At 41.5% G+C, this 21,859-nt stretch overlaps 1 protein-coding gene across 17 annotated transcripts in view; it reads right to left on the bottom strand.

The window, feature by feature from the left end:
• The window catches only part of FRMD3 (FERM domain containing 3), a 285,416-nt gene that overhangs the window by 132,934 nt on the left and 130,623 nt on the right, over positions 1 to 21,859 (bottom strand). For 16 of the 17 annotated variants that reach the window (XM_001491733.7, XM_005604935.4, XM_070248388.1 and 13 more), the window contains one exon: positions 8,055 to 8,159. In XM_001491733.7, coding sequence (XP_001491783.2) covers positions 8,055 to 8,159 — 105 coding nt within the window. Of the gene's footprint in view, positions 1 to 8,054; positions 8,160 to 21,859 lie in introns of those variants that run through there. The other variant, XM_070248400.1, reaches the window with a different exon arrangement.

Raw genomic sequence — 21,859 nt, 5'->3', positions numbered from 1 at the left:
CCCAAAGTGGTCATGTACGAAGTCCAAACACCTTGCTGGAGAGGCTGTGTGGAGAGGCCCTGAAACTACATGCAGAGGGAGGGGGCCCCCAAGTCCCACCTTCCAGCCACCCCCATCAAGGCAGCAGTCATATGAATGAAAATGTCTTGGACCCTCCAGACCAGAAAAGCCACCAGCTGAATACCACTGAGTGAGCCCAGTCAACACCATGTGGAACAGAAGAATCATCCAGCTGAGCCCTGCTCAAATTTCTGGCCCACGAAATCCTGAGTTATAATAAAATTGTGCTGTTTTAAGCCATTGAGTTTGGGGGAGACTTGTTACACAGCAATAGATAACTAGAACTCTCGCTCCTGTTTATGGACTGAATGTGTGTGCTCCCACCCCGAAATTCAACTGTTGAAGCCCTAACCCTCAATGTGATGGTATTTGGAGGTGGGGACTTTGGAAGGTAATAAAGTTTAGGAGAAGTCATGAGCGTGGGGCCCCCATGACGGGATTAGTGTCCTTATAAGAAGACGAAGAGAGACCAAAGAGCTCTCTCTCTCTCTCTCTCTCTCTCACTCGCTCTCTCTCTCTCCCTTCACCATGTGAGGACACAGGGAGAAGACAGCTGTCTGCAAGCCAGGAAGAGAATTCTCACCAGGAACGAAATCTATGGGCACCTTGATCCTGGACTTTCCAGCCTCTAGAACAGTGAGAAACAAATGTCCTGTTTAAGCCACCCAGTCTAGGGTGTTTTCTTACAGCAGCCCAAGCTAACTGAGACACCCTTCACTGTTACCCTCCATGGATATAACATATAGTTGAACCTCTGAAAGACACCTGCTGGAGCATGCGTGAAAAAGAAATAAGTCTGCTTCAGATTGTCACTTCCTAACCTGTACTGTTTTTATTTCTCCAAATTATACATCATACTTACCTTCTAGTCTTCTTCCCTCCTTGACTTAAAAATTGTCTTTAAAGCTACTTTGAAACTTCCAAACCTGCCGGTCTCCAGTCAGCTCTGATGTTCTTGCCTGCTGGAAGCCTCCAGTGAGTGCTTCTCTCTCTAATGACAGTACTTAAACCTTATCTCCCTGATTAAGTTCTGTCCTCATCTGAACCAAGCCCAGGAGGTTCCCACCACAAGAAGGAAGACCACCTGACCTTGGATAGCCTCCTGTTTTTTCCTAACTCAAATTGGGATAAAATGGCATTTTCCCAGCCCACTCAACCTTATATCTGCCTTTGGCCCAAACAAGATAACCAGTTCCTGTGTTTTCTCCTCCCACCGCTAAAATTATGATATGCCAGTTGGCTAAGTGACTTCCAGATTGCAACCTGTCTTTATCAGGCATCCTGTCCCTTCCACAGAGAGGGCATCAGCTGTAGACAGAGTCAATTATAAGCAATCATTTTAGTTAAACACCAAGTTCTGCTTTCTACTGAAAGAATGTGACACTTTCCCCAAATCTGCTAGTGTTAACACCCTGCACCACAATTGAACCACTAGAGAATGTATCCAATTTTCAAGTTATGAGGATAGTGCTGCCTTCCTTGTAACTGGAGCGCCCAAAGTCCTTTCCCATCAAGCCAAGTTACTTGTCCGTACTCCCTCTCAAAACAAGCATCCAAGCAGTCCTGATTTTTAATACGCCTGAGACTTAAAAGAGGACTTATGAAGGAGACAAATTCGTGACCAGTGACATGAGGCAGCAGTACACCCTTCTCTTCGTGCAGAACTGCCCTAAATCTTAGGTACCATTCTCATCCTAGTTACAAGCATCTGTGAAGCATTTGTCCCCAGGAGCAGGAAGCAGCCTTTCAATGGCAGGAGCAGCTTGTGGGACATAATGCTGCCTGGCTTCCTGGCGCCATCCCCAGAGTGAAACTTCAAATCATTGGGCCTGTTTTTAGTCCATTCCAGGTTGTCTAAGCAAATTGCTCTAACATAGAAAAGGTCTTTTGCCATTATTAGTAAAACTCACTGATACGCTCACTAGCTCTTTCCGGCTGCCAACATAAAAACCCCATGGCTATAATTACATTTGGAGGGAGGAGGCATCAGTGTTCAGCGTGTCCTTGCACCCATGATCTCCCAGGTCATCCTACCTGAAAGTGTGTCTGTGTCTGGTGGCCACATGACACACAATGCCCTAACACAAGGGTGCCTGAGGAGATCATCCCAGAGGTGTGGATTTCCAATGTGAATTTGTTGTCTTTGAGTATGAATAAGAATGGTCATAAATTAGAAAAGTCAATGACACTGATGTAAGTGGGTTGAACAAATGCTTAGAAATAGGGAAGTTAACATCAAAAGCACTGGGTCTATCTCCTGCAGACTACACATCAACCACCTACAACCACGTCCTGCTATAATTCCTCCTCTGGCTGGGCTGGGGTTGGGTACATCCTTAGTTCTAAGGCACTGGGGGTGGTTTCCCTCCTGGGTTTGGGAAAGGGTGCAAGAACAAGAAGGGAAATCTAGGACAATGGACCTCTCAAAGCGTAGCCATAGAAACTAGAATTAGGAAACCCAACTTATTATTTCAAAACTTCATCTCTCCAAAGAAAAGTTACCCAAACACCTGAGCAGAAGTGGTGGAAAGAATATGCGAGATTTAAGAAAAAATACCTGGGCTTAACCTTTTTCTTCTGGAATTATTTCTTCCAAAACTTCTAAATGTATAGTTCCAGCTTTCTCTATCAGTAAAATGAGGGGACTACCACCCATCTTTTCTCTAATTGTAGGCAATTAAGATTATATGAATTCCTCAGAAGATGAATGTGGTGAAAATTCAAGGGTATTTGTATTGAATCTGTCCTCCCTACCTCAAATTTTTAAAATAATGGAAATTCTAAGTATTTGCCATTAAAATAGCAAAAGATAGTTATCATTTGCTGACTCGATCCTCACCACTTTCAGAGCATATGCGGTATGAGACATCTTGTCAACCATATGGTGTTCCGCATGTAAGAGGGCTAAATATTTAATATTCCACAATGGTTTACCATCAATCAAGTTGGGAAGAGCTGTACGCAAACTCCCACCTCCCATAGCAGAGGTGAGTTCCACTTTAGCTTTTCTAGCTAACTTGATTTTCTCTGGTGATTAGCCTTCTATCCAAATAATTCATTTGTTTTATTGTCCACTGAGTAAAAGTACATGAGCTGGTAAAAAACCAATGCTGGTCAATTAATCTCTGCTTAAAACTCCCATATTGGGATATCTTTGTGCCTTTGATGAGCCCATTTTTCCAATTATCTAAGTCTCACTTTCCCCCTTCTCTCCCCAAAGATCCTAATAATGGCCTTCTAGCCTTTAAAAAAAGCTGTTATGGACACTTCTAGGTTTTAGACTTGCTAATCATGGCTGTATTTCCTCATGCAATTGCTGCACCTAGACCTAGCAACGCAAAATAATTGTAATAACAACAACAATTAATAACAAAAATATCACATAGCATGTCCTCAGTATATACCATTTATTAAGCATTTACATACTTTATCTCTAATTCCCATCTCAATCCTACATATATGTAATATTATCTCTTTTAACAATCAGGACAAGGACCCAGAGAGGCTCAGGAACTTGGTCAAGATCACATAGCTTACTAACCAGCAGAGATGGGATTTAATTCACATCTTTCTGAGTGCAAAGTCCATGCAGTTTTGTGTAGCACCCCCTCTACAACCTATGTGGAAGCCACACTCACACTGTATCCTCAAAATCAAAAGGCTATAAGAGCTGTGTGATGTGGGGGAGAAACAGAACTGTTCAGGCAGTCCTCTAAGCAACTGAATGAACACATCTGATAAGATTGTTTCTTTTTTTTTAAAGATTGGCACCTGAGTTAACATCTGTTGTCAATTTTTTTCTCTTCTCCTTCTCCTTCTCGGCCCCCTCCCCCTTCCCCTTTCCCTTCTCCTTCTTCTTCTCCTCAAAGCCCCCTGGTACATAGTTGTATATTCTAGTTGTAGGTCCTTCTAGTTGTGCCATGTGAGACACCGCCTCAGCATGGCTTGATGAGCGGTGCCACGTCCAGGCCCAGGATCCAAACTAGCGAAACCCTGGGCCACCAAAGCAGAGCACGCAAACATAACCACACAGCCACAGGGCCAGCCCCAAGATAGTTTTATTTTGGGAGTGGCCCATAATTTTTCCACTAATCCACTAGTAAAAATTAAGCTAAACCAAGTCAAAATATAAAGAACAGTGAAGCACACCAACCTAAAGACTTTTCCTTTCTTAACTTAAAAAAAAAAATTCTTAGGCATATTGAAAAGTTGCAAAAATAATATATTGTAACCTTCACCCTTCTTCCCCTTAGGTTAGCGTATTGTATAACCACAGTACAGTTACCAAAATTAAGAAACTAATATTAACACCACACTATTAACTAAAGCACAGACTTCATTTGAGCTTACCGGTTTTCCCACTACCATTCTTTTCTCTTTCAGAATCCAACCCTGGACCCCACATTACCTTGGTTAATCGTCTCTCTAACCTGTGAGTGTGCCCCTGTCTTTCCTCATCCTTCATGACTTTAACACTTTGGAAGAGCACTGGTAAGTTATTTTGGAGAATGTCTATGACTTTAGTTTGTCCGATGTTTCCTCAAGATGTGAATGAGGTCATGAATTACTGGGGAGAATACCACAGAGATGATGTGTCCTTCAGTTCATGATATCAGGGGGGATGTGATGTTGGTATGCCTGTACTGGTGATGTTAACCTTGATTGCTTGGTTAAAGTGGCGTCTGCCAGTTTTCTGCACTATAATGTTATTCTTCATCCCTCTGCAATTAAATATCTTGAGGAGATACCTTGAGACTATGCTAATATCTTGTTTCTCCTCAAACCTTTGCCCACTAATTTTAGCATTAATCTATGGATCTTGCCCACAATAGTTATTATTGTGGTGTTCTAATCACAGTTTTCTATTTCTGTCATTCTTTCAACATTTAATAATTGGAATTCTTCTGTAAGAAAGAGCTGCTCCTTCTCCATCTTTTATTTATTTATATCAGTATGGACTCATGGATATTTATTCTGTGGAATATAATCCAAAAATATTGTTATTTATTGTTTCTGCTCCAATTGTTCCATTTTGGCCATTGGCAGTTCTTTCAGGTTGGCTCTGTGCCGTTCCTAGTGCCCTATCTTTTAGTTTTTTGAGCACTTCCTTACTTTCTGGTGCCATGAGATGCTCCAGGTTCATCTTGTGATTTCCCTGTCCTAGCCCTAGAATCAGCCATTTCTTCAAGGAGCCCTTGTTTCTTCATTGGAGAATAGTATTAGAAACCAATATTGAGGGGCTGGCCCCGTGGCCGAGTGGTTGGGTTCGCGCGCGCTCCACTGCAGGCGGCCCAGTGTTTCGTTGGTTCGAATCCTGGGTGCGGACACAGCACTGCTCATCAAACCATGCTGAGGCAGCGTCCCACATACCACAACTAGAAGAATCCACAACGAAGAATACACAACTATGTACCAGGGGGCTTTGGGGAGAAAAAGGAAATAATAAAATCTTCAAAAAAAAAAAGAAACCAATATTGAGGCCTTGAGTGTGCTCATTGCTACTGGGGTATCATTGCTGCTAGGGCATCTCTGTGGACAGAACTTGGACACACACACACACATATATATTTACTTCTGCATCCATTATGTATTTTTTAAAAAATGAGTTCAAATTGATATCTCAGATTCCAATGGTAAAGACTTCTCTTAATATTTTATCCAATATCTCCCCAATAAAAGAGTCAAGAGAAATGAAAAAAGTTTATGCATTTAAGTGGTTTCCAGCTATTGTCCAGGCCAAGGGTCAGCAAACTATGGCCAATTGTCTGTATTTTGTAAAATAGATTTATTGGAACACAGCCAAATGCATTAATTTAGGTATTGTCTACAGCTATTTTCCACTAGCATAGAATAATTGAGTAATTATGACAGAAGCTGTATGGCTCATAAAACTGAAAATATGTTTTGTGGTCCTTTATAGAAAAGGTTTACAGATCCCTGGTTGAAGCTATGACTCAAATTTTCATTTGGGAGATGGAATGGAAAGAATATGGGTTCAAATTCCATCCTTCCTCCAACAATTACTAGCCATGTGGCCTTAGGCAAACCACCGACCCTCTCTGAACCTCTACTGCCCCCTTCCTTGCAGGGTTTTACAGAAGACTAGAGACTAAGTGAGTAAAATTCCTGGCACATGACAGATTCTCACCTAATTGTAGCTAGAATTACTTCTTCAGGTTGACTGTTCAGAATTTGGAATGGAATTTTGCATGAAAATAATTTATTTTCAGTGGCAGTTAGATGACTAATACAGTCCACAGAGTCTGTCCGGCTCATAGGGTTTAGGGTTTGAACCATAAGCCTAAACTCAATACTCACTCAATCACTTACTAGCTGTGGGAACCTGTGGGCAACTAACAACATTTTTGAGCTTGTTTTTCTCTCCATACCAGGGTGATATCTTCATAGGCTTATAAGAAGTTATGTCTATGCATATTTTTATCCCATGGTCCCCAACACCAGTCAGACAACCAAAGCTTGGATGGCTGCATCAAAAGTAGAATTGCGATGAATTAAAATACATGTTCCTGACCTTAGCCCCAGGGATTCCAAATCGGAAAGTCTAGAATAGGGATAACACTAAGCATTTGTAGCTAACACCTAAAGGGATTTTGTTGCAGGGCCAGTTAAACAGTAGAAAATGCCACACAAATTCCCTCTGTGATCTCATGTCAGCCCTACACCCTCAGCAGTGTCCTGCTCTCTTCCTCTCACTCAGGTGAATGCTTGTCCCATTAAAGGGTTCCTCAAATTTCTATGGGAAAGGAAAATCTCCTTCTTCTGACACCCTGCATTGCATCCATTTGTAGGAGATTAGGTCCCACTGGACTCTACAAACTAAGTAAGATTTCCCATGTTTCAGAAGGAAATCTAACCTGTTCCTTAAATAGCCTGCTCTTTTACAAAAAATATACTCTGTGAGCCTTTCCTCATTGTATTGGGTCAATAAATACGAAACCAAGTGCCGAGTGAGGGTGTGAGGAGAAAAGAGGGGACAGGAAGATGACAAGGGACACTAGTAAAGAGGACAGCAAATTAAAGAAAGCAGAGGAGACCTGTCCCCCCATCTCTGATGACCCTCAGCTGACCTTTCACACACTGCCCTGCTTGGCAGTGGGGCAGGGTAAGAAGCAGAGACTGAAGCAGGTGCTGGGGCCCCTGACACATAGCTTGGGCTCACAGTAAGGTTGCAGACACAGGAAAACCCAGGGGGTGGGAGCTGGGATGAAGATTCCCAGGACCTTTTGGATGTGAGGGACACACATCACTGTGATTCCAGCATATGCCATGCCTGAATGCACATAGGCTGGGACACCAGCTCAAAAGGCAACACTCCAGTGCTCACTCTTACACACCAGCAGAAACCAGGAAGCAGAGGTGTGTCCAGAAGCAGGGATACAATGGGGGCTGTGGAGTTTAGTGGTGCCCAAAGAGCAGCTTTCAAACTATCTTAAGCCTTCATCCACCAAAATCTTTTTTTAATTGGAATGAAATTCACACAACATAAAATTAATCATTTCAGTGGCATTTGGTACATTCACAATGTTGTGTAACCACCACCTATATCAAGTTCCAAACATTTTCATCACCCCAAGAGAAAACATCATATCCTTTAATCAGTAACTCCCCCATTACTCTCTCTTTTAATAGTTTTACAGTGAAGGGTAGATTTTCTCTACAATGAGATTTTATGTAGCCAGTGTTTCAAGAACTTTAGCAAACTTTGGGTTGAAAGGGCACAGGAACATTCTCTCTTCAAGTGGGAGCAGCTTTCTGGAAAGACCTAAGGTAAGCTTTCTCTTCTCCTGCCCCACCCAGTCCAATGGGAACAGTGCCAGGCACTTCCACTCACACACACACTGGATTGGTCAGTTTCATGTGATCAGCAGCCATGAGAACAAGGGTGCATCACAACTGCTCTGAGAGGAACAACTTAAGCACCCCACAGCCTGAGTCACTCCCGCAAATGGGTCCGGACAGAGGTGGGTTCTTACCCGCTGCTTCTCTGGGTCCACATAACGAATGCCAAAGTAGTCCTTCTCCAGCAAGCTGTAGTAGTTGCAGATGTGGTCAATGAGAAACTGCCCTTTGGTTTCCCTCTGCAAAGGAAGCACATTTAAGTTTCAGCCAGAGCTCACCTTGTACAATGATGTCTAAAATGTGCCTCCTTCACTCCAATAGGTCTGTGCTTAGAGAAATGCATTCATTCACTCCAGTCGCTGGAGCAGGGATTTCCAAGCTCTTTCAGTCACCAACCACAGTGAGAAATACATTTTGCACTGTGAGCCATTACACACACACACACAGAACCAAAGGAACACCAAAAAGAGGAGCCAAAGAGACACTAAACAATACTGTGCATAGATGCAATGCACTCTAATATGCTCTATTTTATTCTGTTATGTGCCATTTGATTTTTCTAAAGCTATTTAGGACTCATAACACTGATTTCACAACTCAATACCTAATGGGGACCCTTGGTTTGAAAACCCACACACAATTCCACATACAATGCACCTGACTTCTTGCTGTAATTGCTCGGTAGGTATTCGCTCACTCAGTCCTCACAATGACCCTATGAGGAAGGTACCCACTTTACATCTGAAGAAACTGAGGCATAGAGAGGCTCAGTGGCTTGCCCAAAGTGACATAACATGTACAGAGCAGTATAGGACTGGACCAGGGCCAAGAGGCTCCAGAATCCGGGTTCCTACCACACTACTTTGTCTCCCTGGAGCATTGGTGAATCCACTGTGACTCTGCTGGAAGGCCCAGTCTGGATGGTGTGGAAATGCAACGAATGGCGACACCCTGACTCTCACTAGGAAAGGTGGAAAACCTGTTGCCTCAGGCCTCAAAGCCACTGTATCACATCCATAAATCAACACAGAAAGGCACTGTGGGACGTTGAGGCGGGAGGGATCAGCACTGGGCCAAGATAACCTTGGGCAAACTCCCCAGCTGTTTCCACATCAGTAAAATGAGTTGGCTGGACTAGATGATTTCCAAGTTGGTTGGATTACTTTTCCTTCTAAAATTCCAACCAAATCTGATTAAGATAAATACTATTACCACAAAATCCTCTTAATACCAAAGACTCTTCCAAGCCCTCATCAGGATATTTGATAAGATTAATTTCTGCTTCAATCAAAGTCACTGACAGACCCATGGAATGTTTTAGGGATGGAATGTGACCTATAAAATAAATTAAGAAATTACAGACATTAACTGAACCCCTCTTCCAATCCACTAAAAATAATTTTGGAAGATTAGTGTGATCTATGTTGCATGATTATCTTTTCATTAGAAACTATTACCATCAGCTCGGAGGGTTGATGAAAAAGCAACTCACTGGCCTGGGATGCACTGCACTGAATGAAGGACTGAGGCTTATAAGCACATATGGTGATATGAAGCCTCAAGTCTCCCGAAATCACTTTGCAGTTTAATTTTGAATGAATTTTGAGCCTTTACATTCTTTCCAAGAGAAATTCTATCTGATGTAGCTCAAAAGGGACAAAACATCAAAATGGCATTTGTTTTTAGATTTCTGTAATTGTTTTTAACCCAGGAGGCTCAGATGACAAGCTATATCTGATAATAGCCGAATCCAGTGCCCAGAATATAACCAATGAATTTAGTTCCTTTTACAGATTTAGTCTTCAATCCATCCATTGTAAAGAGGCTGCTGCAGGATCAAATCACTAAACATAACGTGTGAGTCAATCATTTTATGGCTGGATTGCCAAGGTATCTGAAGGAGGATTTGCTGGGGTGGACAACCCCCACCATGTACGATACATGCCAGATGTGTGGGTCAGGGCAATGCCTCGTAATGACGTCGGAGTAAGCAGACCTTGATTGTGCCTGACAGCTACTGCTGGCACTTTGCCCTGAAGATGTTCTCAAAAGCGCAGCAAAGATTTTTTTTTTTTCCTGAGGAAGATTAGCCCTGAGCTAACTACTGCCAATCTTCCTCTTTCTGCTGAGGAAGACTGGCCCTGAGCTAACATCCATGTCCATCTTCCTCTATTTTATACATGGGACACCTACCACAGCATGGCTTTTGCCAAGCAGTGCCATGTTTGCACCTGGGATCCGAACCAGAGAAACCCGGGCCACCAAGAAGTGGAATGTGCGAACTTAACTGTTGTGCCACCGGGCCGGCCCCAAAACAAAGATTGTTTTAATGATTAAACACAGAAACCAATACACACTCTGCAGCAATAACTCCTTAGACGATCTAAGACCTTGAGAGAAGGAAGTGCTACTGCAGACAATGTGGCGACTGGAGTGAGCAGTGTGGCCGAAACAGGGATCACTGCCTTCCTCAAGAGCAGGTAAGGCCAGTTCCAGTGGTACCTGCCACCAGGTGGGTTCTAGGTCCCTGCTCCTGAACACACCACCCGCAGGGCAGCAATGCTGCAGAGCACAGGCCTCAGCCTCACCCAGGAGGGAGCCTGTTGGAAACACAGAGTCCCAGGCCCTGCCCAGACCCTCTGAACTAACCTGCCTTTTAGCAAGTTCCTGGGTTATTCACATGCTCATTCAAGTGTGAGCAGCATTGGTCTAGGAGAATTTCCCTGACACAGGAGAAGTGCAAAAATTGTACCTGTCTCCAGAGGTCACTAGAACAAAAGCCCATTTTCCCTTGAGAATTGTCTGTTTCTCAACTCAGAAAAGTCAGTCTTGCCCAACCTCGAGTACACAAACTCCCTCTGCCTTCATCAGAGGCAGGACCCTGCAGCTCCACCCCTGTGTCTGCTGTCAGCCAACCTCATCATCCTGAGATGCTCCATGTCACTGCTTCGCGCCGAGGAAGCCAGCATGCAGCCTCCTGTTCTGCTCTGTTCCTCTCCTGCCTGGAACTGTGGACAGTGTTCTTAGGCTACGTAAGTTGCTAGTACTACCATTTCTGTGCACTAAGCCCAGCTTTGCACTAAAGACAAGGCCATCCAGGCCCGGTACCAAGGGCTGGAAGCGATCCTTCAGGGTCAGGTGTGTGAGGGGCAGAAGTCCAGCTCCCAGCCCCACAGTGTCACTTCAGGCGAGGGGCTTGGGGGTGAATGCTGGTTCTGCCCTCCACATCCCACCCCTTGGAACCCTGGTGAACTGACTCAAACCCTCCATTCACTTCCTCCTGAGCTTCCTGGGGGGAGAGGCCATTGTTGACTGCCCTGTCCTGCTGCCTAAGCCAGTGCCTGGCACACCGGATGGTATCGAGTGAATGAATGAGGTGTTGCTTTCTCTCCTGGAAAACCTGGGGTCTGGGAACTGACAGTGAGCCCCCGGCAAGAAAGCAGAGTCCTTGCACTGGAGATTCTGCAAAGAGAGAGGAATTAGTCAACTTTCACCCAGATCCTTCAAGGTCTACGTGGAGAAATAGTTACCAAAGATTCTAAGTGTAAAGACTTATTTTTAATGTTGAAATTCTGTCAATTCTCCCACAAGATAGCAGCTGTACTTTCAATACAGACTGAATAGGGGAAAGTTACAGAGATAATACAAATTCTTTAGAGCTGGTGCCTAAGTTGTGTTTTATTAAACACAACTGTGTTTCACACATTGGAAAAGCAGTAGGACATGAATGTGTGAGCAGGGCTCATCAGGGGGCAGTAGGTTATTATAATCTGTATCTCACGAAAGTGCCTTAAGTCTAGACTCTTGATGCTGCCTCTAAATGAGGTCATAGAGTCAGAAGTGCATGGACAAAGTTGAAAGAAGAATTGGTTCAGCACACATTTAAACTTGTGTCCCTCTACTGGTCCTCACCGCCTGTAGTGCACTGTGGATTGATATTTTTTCACAAATACTGTACTAAAATATTGTGAATACAATTGTAATACTTTAATGTGTTAAAAATCTAAACCAATGCTAGTCAAGTTATGGTTTATGGACTGTGCTGTGTGTTACTAGTTCATGACATAAATCAGAAATTGAGTGATTTATTTTCAGTGTTTTTTACAATTATTAGTCCAAAATAGATCGGGGGAACAAAACCTAGGACTGATCTCTCACCAGAGAGAGTTTGAGATGCTCTGATCTAAACTGAGCTGCCATGTTTGGGCTTCTGTTTGGGATTTCTTCACTCCAGGAGCCTCAAAGTGTGAAGGGGCTGGGTCCTCTCTCCACCTTCTCAACCACATTTTACACGATTCTTGGTGTGCGTGTGGATCCCTGAACACCTTGCAATAACCCCACATTCTCTCAGGGTCCCCTCCCATAGGTGGGAAATGAACCTAATTTTTGTAATCACAAACTAGCCTACTTTTCAGAAAATCCCACCTCACCTCTCCCACACAAACTATGTACTAGAAAAACAGAACAAGCCACTAAGTTCTAGTCTTGTTTCCACCACTTACCAATTGGGTGGCCTTAAGCAAGTCATGAAATCTCTCTGAGACTTAGTTTCTTCTTGTATAAAAGGGGAATTATGATGATAACTTTCAAATCTACACCAATGGGTTACTTTGAGGCTCATTCATGTGTTTGTTAAACATCTACTATACAGCAGACATTGGGATAAGGATTAGAGATAGTGAGCAAAATATAATTTATACTCTCACAGACCTTAAAACCCTGCGGTTTGTAAAATGTGAAAGCATTTTACCAATGTAAGATGTCATTATTAACAATACTGAGAATATCTTAAACTTAAATCTTTGTCTCTAATTTCATAGATCCTTCTAGATACAAGGAAGTTGAGAGGAACAGGATTCACCTCCCAAAACTGGCCTGAGTGGTAGAAAAAGTGAACAAAGAAACAAATAATTCATTTATTTCCCCTAATTCCTCTTGACTCAATTGCTGATGATGTATTTACTTCAACTCTCCAGTTCAGTGGTAAAGTTAAAACAATAATATATTTGTGCTTAAAGAAAGAGCAAGAGAAATCAATTGGTAAGTCAGCAATGTCTTGTCTTCAATGGAAAAGTATGGTGGATTTCAATCCTCAATTCCTAAAACTCTAGGCCAAGACAGTTTGCTACCTTTTAGATACTGGTTAAGTGAGGCAAAGAGTATTAACCCCAAAATACCTAGTGTGTTGTTATAAACTAAGTTTTAGAGTTTGAATATCTACTTTCAGGAATGAAGGTATGAACATAATAATGATAATTACTATTTATTGAACATTTACTGTACACCCAGAACTGTTACATACTTTGCATTTAACCTCTTTACAACCCACTGAGGTAACTACTATTCTCCCATGTTATAGATTTTAAAAACAGACTCAGAAATGTTAAGTTTGTTTGTAAGTGTGTCAAACCCAGGTCCAACACCTACGCCCAAGCTGTTGTAGGAATTCAGTCCTCCTATATTCCCCATTCTCTATGTGGACACAGAAGAAAAGAACAATATGGGGATCTTGGAACAGTATCAAGTTCCCCAGTTCTTAGAATTTGGACACTGGCAGGAAGGAACACTAGGTCATCTACCACCACACCAGGTCCAGGGAGAGGCAGTTTTATAAAACACACACCACATTATAGTAGACATCATTGGTTAATTTCCAAGCATCCATACAACCTTGTCTTCCCTACTAGAACCCAAACTTTGTTCAGGTATGTACATGTGTGTGCATACATATAACACATACATACACACACACACAGGGGTACATACAAAGTCCATGAGCCTCGGGGTACTATAACCCACCCCTACCTCCAGTTTAGGTCAAGAAGACATGAGGGGCAATTGACTGGGGTTTCTGGGATGGCTCTTGTTCACTCTTCTGAAAGAGCTTCAGGAAGACACTTTGCCTTCACTCTGGAAGTCATTATACAAAGGCCTGAGGCCTGGAACTGCTGCAGCCATCTTGATATCGGCCTGAAGATGAAGCCAACACAGGGTTGAGCCAAAATACTCACAGGAAAATGGAACTTGTGTCTCCAGGTTATCAATCATGAAGCTCACCCTGAGTGTGAACTCCCAGTGATGCCAACAAAATTCTTGTTTCAGCTAGTACAAATTGGTTTTTCTGCTTGTTGCACACAAAATGTTCACTTGGAAGAGAAGGTGAATCAACCTCAGGCCAAGTAGAAGAGCATGGAAAGGACAATACTGCAAGTGTGAAACATGATCACAGAGGTTATCGACTAATGAACCACAGAACCAAGTGCGTCTACCAACATGTCTATTCAGTCAGCACAGTGTTTTCATATTTTTAAGTTGGGAGACTGCACAGAAAATCTGGATGCTGGCTGCTCTGGAAGAGCTGGAGGGTCTGGAAGCTGGCCCATAAAGCTCTGCTGGAGCTCAGTATTAGCTGCCCCTTCCACAGAGAGTGAACCTTGCAGTCTACCATGTTCCCCTTCATCCTAGTGTCTTCCACATCTTCCATTTCCCACACTTCCCAGGACCCCAGAAGAACTGAGTTTACAACCCTGATCTAAGGCAAACTAGAGGCTTTTGAAAGGGTTCCTTGAAATGTTTTCCTTAAAACCACTTGGGAGCATCTACACAGAGAGGAAACGTCCTCAATCTACACCTTTGAGCTGCCTTCTAAGACTGTCCAGCCACTGAAGTCCTAGGACTCATGGGAGGAGGAAGGGCCCAACACAGAACAGGCTTAAGGGAGGATCACTAAGAAGAGGGGAGCAGGCGATGGCTGGAAGAAGCAGACGCACAGATCCTGGACACTTGGAACAGTTCATCTGGGGGCTGGCACTGTGGCCCCAGGAGCCCTCTCTGGCAAACAGAAGTAGCACTGTAAGACCTCACTTTCTGATAATAAAGGCTGTGAGGTTATTGTTCAAACAGCTCTGTGGCTTGGCACCCTATGCTAGCCAGAGTTGTTCTTGAGGAAAAGGTACAGCCTGCACATATGCACATCTGGGGAAGACAGAATTGACAGTCTCTGCTGATTCTTCTACAGGGAAGGAGGAATCCAACTCCTACAGGGATACCTAGAAACTCCAGAGGGATTCTGGATAACCACAAGGCCCTGAACAGCAACTGAATCCTCAGGGCTCACTGCCAAGAGTATGTCTTCTAGGGACAGGTGGTTGCATTTCTTTCATGAATTAAGAGCCTCAATCCATTTACCTTCATAGGCAGATAAACTAAGAATAGTAATGAGAAATTGGTGAACTAAATAGTTTTCCTTCTATTGTGAAGGACACGCATTTCTTAACTTAAGAAAAATTGTGGTTTAATTGAACAACATAAAAACATTCTGTTTATATCTCCGCTAAAAAAATTCAAGTATATTTGTATAAATTCATTAATTTTGTTATGGTAAGCACCACAGCTTTACCCAAAACAGAGCATTTCTTTAGAAAGAAATTAGCTTTTATAATTGGATTTTAAATAGCAAGTGATGTATTGTTTTGTTAATAGTTCTTTCCCATTGCAGACAGTAACTGGTATTTGATATTTGGCTGTGACATAACATTCAGAAAATCGCATCATCCCAGGACAGTGAGGAAAGAAGTAATATTAAAGTTCTTTAATTGAGGAGAAAACTAAAGAAAAATAAGAATAGAGGGAGAATCCATTTTCTCACACAGAAATTAAAAGTTGCTTTGAGCCACAACTAGAAGGACCCACAACTAAAAGTATACAACTATCTACTGGGGGGGATTTGGGGAGAAAAAGAAAAAAAAAAGTTGCTTTGATTTGTGTTACTCAAACATTTTCAGATGAACGAAAGGTAATGCCAAGGTTTGGGGAACCTGCAGTACCCAATTCTGCACACACATGTTACATAGTAATAATCAGTATATTATGGCTAAGGTACTTGAAAATATAAGCTAGATTGATTAAAAGCATTTTTGTACACAATAAACCTTCATAAGTTGAGGAATGGGAAGGGCATGACTGCAGGAGTGACCTAAAAACCAGAGAATAACAACAAAACTACCACCAAGCCAGACACTTGTTGGGATAGAAAAATCAATAGTTACCTGAAAGTGAGCATCTGTCTAAAAAACTAAAGGCAAAGCACAAGTGGCCGCCTAGCCCAGCAAGGCCCTTTGGTAGAGAGTCAAAACACAACTGCCAATCTCAAGTCCATGGTGGCCACTATGCATTTGGAGAAGACAGAAATGTACTGCCATCCTCACAGCAAGAGGCTTAGAGTTATGAAGGTTGGGGGAGATAAAAGGGCCCCAAGGAAGAAAGACAAAGAAACAGTGCAACTACAAGAAGGGAGAACAATCATAACAGGTTGGCCACTGCATTGTCTGGGTCCTGAATGGTGTTTCTGAGGGAATGGCATGGTTGAATAAGCAGGCAGAGTGGCTTGGAGTCGGTAATGTTTCCTTTTGTTTTTCTCCTGGGTGTTCTCCACCTCCATTACCTCTCCTGTGTTCCACAGCTTTCATTCTAAAAGATGGCTTGTGTGCATGGGGTCATTTCTCTTTTGACTGGCACACAGATCCATCCCAATGCTTGGGGAATCATATTTGGTGTGTCAGCTCTTCTTAGCAATTTCTGCCACTGCTCAGTGCTCAAAAGGGTCTTCCTTCCCCATCTTTTTTTCTTCTTCATGTTTCAAGATTTAGTGCCATTGCCAGACCCAGTTCTTGAAGCCACTCACCTCTGAATAATATGAAAGCTTTCCAACGCCAATTCTTTCTAAAATTTCAACAAAGTATTTTTTCTCAGGCTGAGGAAATAAAGGCTCTGAAAGCCTAATTAACTTACCCAAGGTCAACACAGCTAGAAAGTAGCAGAGTCAATATTTATACCCAGGTCTGCTTGATTTGGTTATTATAGCCAAATTTTTAAATGTTTAAAAGAAATAACTTCCTCAACTTGATAAAGAAGGTCTAGAAAAGGCCTATAGCTAACATCATACTTAAAGAAACTAGATGCTTTCCCCATAAAATCAGGTCAAAGCAAAATGTCCCCTCTTACTATATCTATTCAACATCATACTGGAAACTACACCCCAGGAAAGCAGTGGGCGAGGGCCCAGGGAGAAGAGTGGGATCATGCAGAAGAAAGACAGTGCTCCTTCCCCCACCCACCTGGCACTCCATCCCTTTCATCTCCCAGATAACTGTGCAGAGAAAGAGGTGGTGTCTGTGAAAGGCATGCAGGTCTCCATGATTGCCCAGAGTGCCCAACAGAGAGAGAGGCAGGGGCTGGGAAAGGTGCACAAGTGAAAGAAGGTTCCCCTTCCCCCATCAGGCACTGAGCTCAGTGATCACCCAGAGCGCACTGGGGAGAGAGAGGCGGTGGCTGGGAAAGGTGTGCAGGTGAAAAAAAGTGCCCCTTTCCCCTGTTGGCACTCCAGCTCCATGATCACCCAGAGTGCAGTGGGGAGAGGTGGCAGCTGGAAAAGGAGTGCAAGTGAAAGAATGCACCTCTTCTCCCACCTGGCACTCGAGCTCCATGATCACCCAGAGTGCAGTGGAGAGAGAGAGAGTTGGTAGCTGGGAAAGGTGTGCAGGTGTAAGAAGGTGCTCCTACCCCCACCCAGCACTCCAGCCCTTTGATCACCCAGAGCTGCACACAGAGAGAAAAGTAGAGGCTGGGGGAAGGGCAAGTGAAAGAAAACACCCCTCCCCCACCTGGTGCCCAGATCTGCCTTCAATCAGAGTGTCACATAGAAGGAAAAGAAGTCAGTGGCTAGAACAGGGGAGCTCTGGATCATGCTAGGCACAGAATACACAGGGCCTGAGCCCCACCCAGTGGTGCCAGGTGGAAGCTGAGACTAGATAATATCTATGTGGAGGCAAAAATACATGCCATCAAGCAGTATGAAAAAGTACATTAAGTCTCCAGACCAGAAGAAAAGTGACAAGTACCCAGAAACTAACACTGAACATACAGAAATTCATAACTTAAATGACAAAGAATTCAAAATAGCTATAATAAAAAATTCAATGAGTTACAAGAAAACACAGAAAGACAAATCAATGAATTCGGGGACTTCTTCACAAGAGAGATTGAAAGTATAAAGAAGAACCAATCAGAATTGTTGGAGATGAAATACACAATGGATTAGATAAAGCAAAATCTAGAGTCCCTAAACAACAGAGCTGAAAATATGGAGGACCGAATTAGCAATCTAAAAGATAGTAATATAGAAATGTTTCAGATGGAGGAGAAGAGAGAACTACAGACTAAAAAGAAATGAAGAAACTCTCAGAGAAATAGCTGACTCAGTTAGGAAATGCAACATAAGGATTATAGATATTCCAGAGAGGAGAGAGGAGAATGGAGTAGAAAGCTTGTTCAAATAAATAATAGCTGAGCACTTCCTAAACCTGGGGAAAGAGCTGGAAATACAAGTGAATGAAGCCAGTAGATCTCCTAATTTCATCAATGTAAAAAGAACTACAACAAGGCATATAGCAGTAAAGCTGGCAAAAGTCAATGACAAAGAAAAAATAATAAGAGCAGCAAGGCAGAAGAAAATAACTTACAAAGGAATCCCTATCAGGCTTTCAGTGGATTTTTCAGCAGAAACCTGAAAAAAATATAGGAAAAGGGCTACAAAACCCTGAGCAAGGAGATGAATAGGAAGGCAATAATCAGAAAATGGCAGTTCTCTATCAAATTAGGTTAGTAAACACCTAACTTTAACATTAAGGACAAAAAGAAGGAAAACACCAAAATAAAAATAATCTCATCATTTTAACCACAAGTTTACAACACAAGATAGAATGAGATATGACAAAAATAACTTAGAAGGAGAAGAGGAACGGGACAGAATTGGCATAGTCTAAGGAAATAAGAGTCTATAAGAAAATGGACTATCTCATCTACATAAACCTAATGCTAACCACTAAACAAACAATTAGAACAGAGACATATATGATAAACAAAGAGAAAACAAACAAAACCACCATAGAGAACTAACTAATAAAACTGGTTGCCAAAAATACACAGGATGAGAAACAAAGGAAATGCAGAAGAACCAGAAAACAAGCAATAAGATGGCAATATTAAGCCCTCATATATCAATAATCACTCTAAATGTAAATGTATTGAATTTTCCAATCAAACGACACAGAGTGGCAGGATGGATTAAAGAACAAGATCCAACAATATGCTGCCTCTAGGAAACACATCTCAGCTCCAAAGACAAACACAGGGTTAGAGTGAAGGGATGGAATATGATTCTCCAAGCTAACAGAAAACAAAAGAAAGCAAGTGTTGTCATATTTATATCAGACAAAGCAGATTTCAAGACAAAACAAGTAAAGAGAGACAAAGAGGGCAGTATACAACGATAAAAGGGACACTCCAACAAGAAGACGTAGCACTTATAAACATATATACATCCAACACAGGAGCACCAAAGTACATAAAGCAACTATTAAGAAACCTAAAAGGAGATATCAATGATAACACAATAATAGTAGGGGGCCTCAATACCCCACTTATATCAATGAATAGATCATCCAGACAAAAGTCAACAAAGAAATAGAGGAATTAAATGAAAAACTAGACCAGATAGACTTAATAGATATATACAGAACACTCCATCCAAAAACAGCAGAATACACATTCTTCTCAAGTGCACACAGAACATTCTCAAGGATAGATCATATATTTGGAAACGAGCCAAACTTCAATAAATGTATGATGATTTAAATCATATCTAGTATCTTTTCTGACCATAGTGCTATGAAACTAGAAATCAACTATAAGAAAAAAGCTGGGAAAGGAAAAAAAAATATGGAGACTAAACCACATGCTACTGAACAAGCAATGGATCATCAAAGAAAGAAAGAGAGAAATCAAAAAATATCTGGAGACAAATGAGAATGAGAACACATCAAATCAACTCATAGGGGATGCAGCAAAATCAGTCCTAAGAGGGCAATTTATAGCAATTCAGGTCCATGTTAACAAATAAGAAAAAGGTCAAATCAACAATCTTAAACTGCACCTAACAGAATTAGAAAAAGAAGACCAAGCAAAGCCCAAACTCAGTATAAGGAGGGAAACAATATAAATTAGAGTAGAAATAAGTGAAATTGAAACAAAAAAGACTGTAAAAGAATCAATGAATCAAGGAGCTGGTTCTGTGAGAAGATAAACAAAATTGACAAATCCTTAGTCAGACTCACTAAGAAAAAAAGAGAGAAGCCTCAAATAAATAAAATTAGAAATGAAAGAGGAGAAATTACAATGGATACCATAGAAATACAAAAGATTATAAGAGAATATTATGAAAAACTATATGCCAACAAACTGGACAATCTTGAAGAAATAGATAAATTCTTAGATTCTTACAACCTCCTAAAACTGAATCAAGAAGAAATAGAGAATCTGACTAGACCCATCACAAGTAAAGAGATTGAAACAGTAATAAAAAACCTCCCAAAAAACAACAGTCCACGACCAGATGGCTTCTTGGGAGAATTCTACCAAACATTCAAAGATTCATTGCCTGTCCTTATCAAATTATTCCAAAAAATTGAAGAAGACGGCACACTTCCTAACTCATTCTATGAGGCTAAAATCTCCTATCCCAAAGCCAGACAAGGACAATACAGAGAAGGAAAACTACAGGCCAATATCACTGATGAACATAGATGCAAAAATACTCAACAAAATATTGGCAAACCGAATACAGCAATACATTAAAAAGATCATACACCATGATCAAGTGGGATTCATCCCAGGGACACAAGGATGGTTCAGCATCTGCAAATCACTCAGTGATACACCACATTAACAAAATGAGAAGCAAAAACCACATGACAATCTCAATAGATGCAGAGAAAGCATTTGACAAGATCCAACATCCATTCATGATAAAAACTCTCAATAAAATGGCTATAGAAGGAAAGTACCTCAACAAAATAAAGGCCATATATTGACAAACCCACAGCCAACATCATACTCAATGGGGAAAAACTGAAAGCCATCCCTCTGAGAAGAGGAACAAGACAAGGGTGCTCACTCTCACCACTCCTATTCAACATAGTACTAGAGGTTTTGGCCAGAGCAATTGGGTAAGAAAAAGAAATAAAAAGAACCCAAATAGGCAATGAAGAAGTGAAACTTGCTCTGTTTGCCAACAACATAATTTTATATATAGAAAATCCTAAATAATCCATTGGAAAACTATTAGAAATAATCAACAACTACAGTAAAGTTGCAGGATACAAAGTCAACTTAGAAATATCAGTGGAATTTATATACTTCAATAATGAACCAATAGAATGAGAACTCAAGAATACAACTCCATTTACAATTGCAACAAAAAATAAAATATCTATGAATAAATTTACCCAAGGAAGTGAAAGACCTATACAATGAATATTATAAGACATTATTGAAAGAACTGTATAATGACATAAAGAAATGGAAGGATGTTCCTTGCACATGGATTGGAAGAATAAACATAGTTAAAATGGCCATACTACCTAAAGAAATCTACAGATTCAATGCAATCCCAATCAGAATCCTAATGACAGTCTTCAGAGAAATAGAAAAAAGAACCTTAAAATTCATTTGGAGCAAGAAAAGACCCCAAATAGCAAAAGCAATCCTGAGAAACAAGAACAAAGCTGGTGACATCACAATTCTTGACTTCAAAACATATTACAAAGCTGTAGTAATCAAAACAGCATGCTACAGGTACAAAAACAGGCACACAAATCAATGGAACAGAATTGAAAGCTCAGAAATAAAACCACACATCTATGGACAGCTAATCTTTGACAAAGGAGCCAAGAACATACAACGGAGAAACGAAAGTCTCTTCAATAAATGTTGCTGGGAAAACTGGACAACCACATGCAAAAGAATGAAACTAGACCACAATCCTTCTCCATACACAAAAATATACTCAAAATGCACCAAAGAGTTGCAGGTAAGATCTGAA

This window comes from Equus caballus, chromosome 23 (genome assembly GCF_041296265.1).
Source record: "Equus caballus isolate H_3958 breed thoroughbred chromosome 23, TB-T2T, whole genome shotgun sequence".
NCBI classification, from domain to species: domain Eukaryota; kingdom Metazoa; phylum Chordata; class Mammalia; order Perissodactyla; family Equidae; genus Equus; species Equus caballus.
This window is presented reverse-complemented; position numbering and strand designations above follow the sequence as displayed.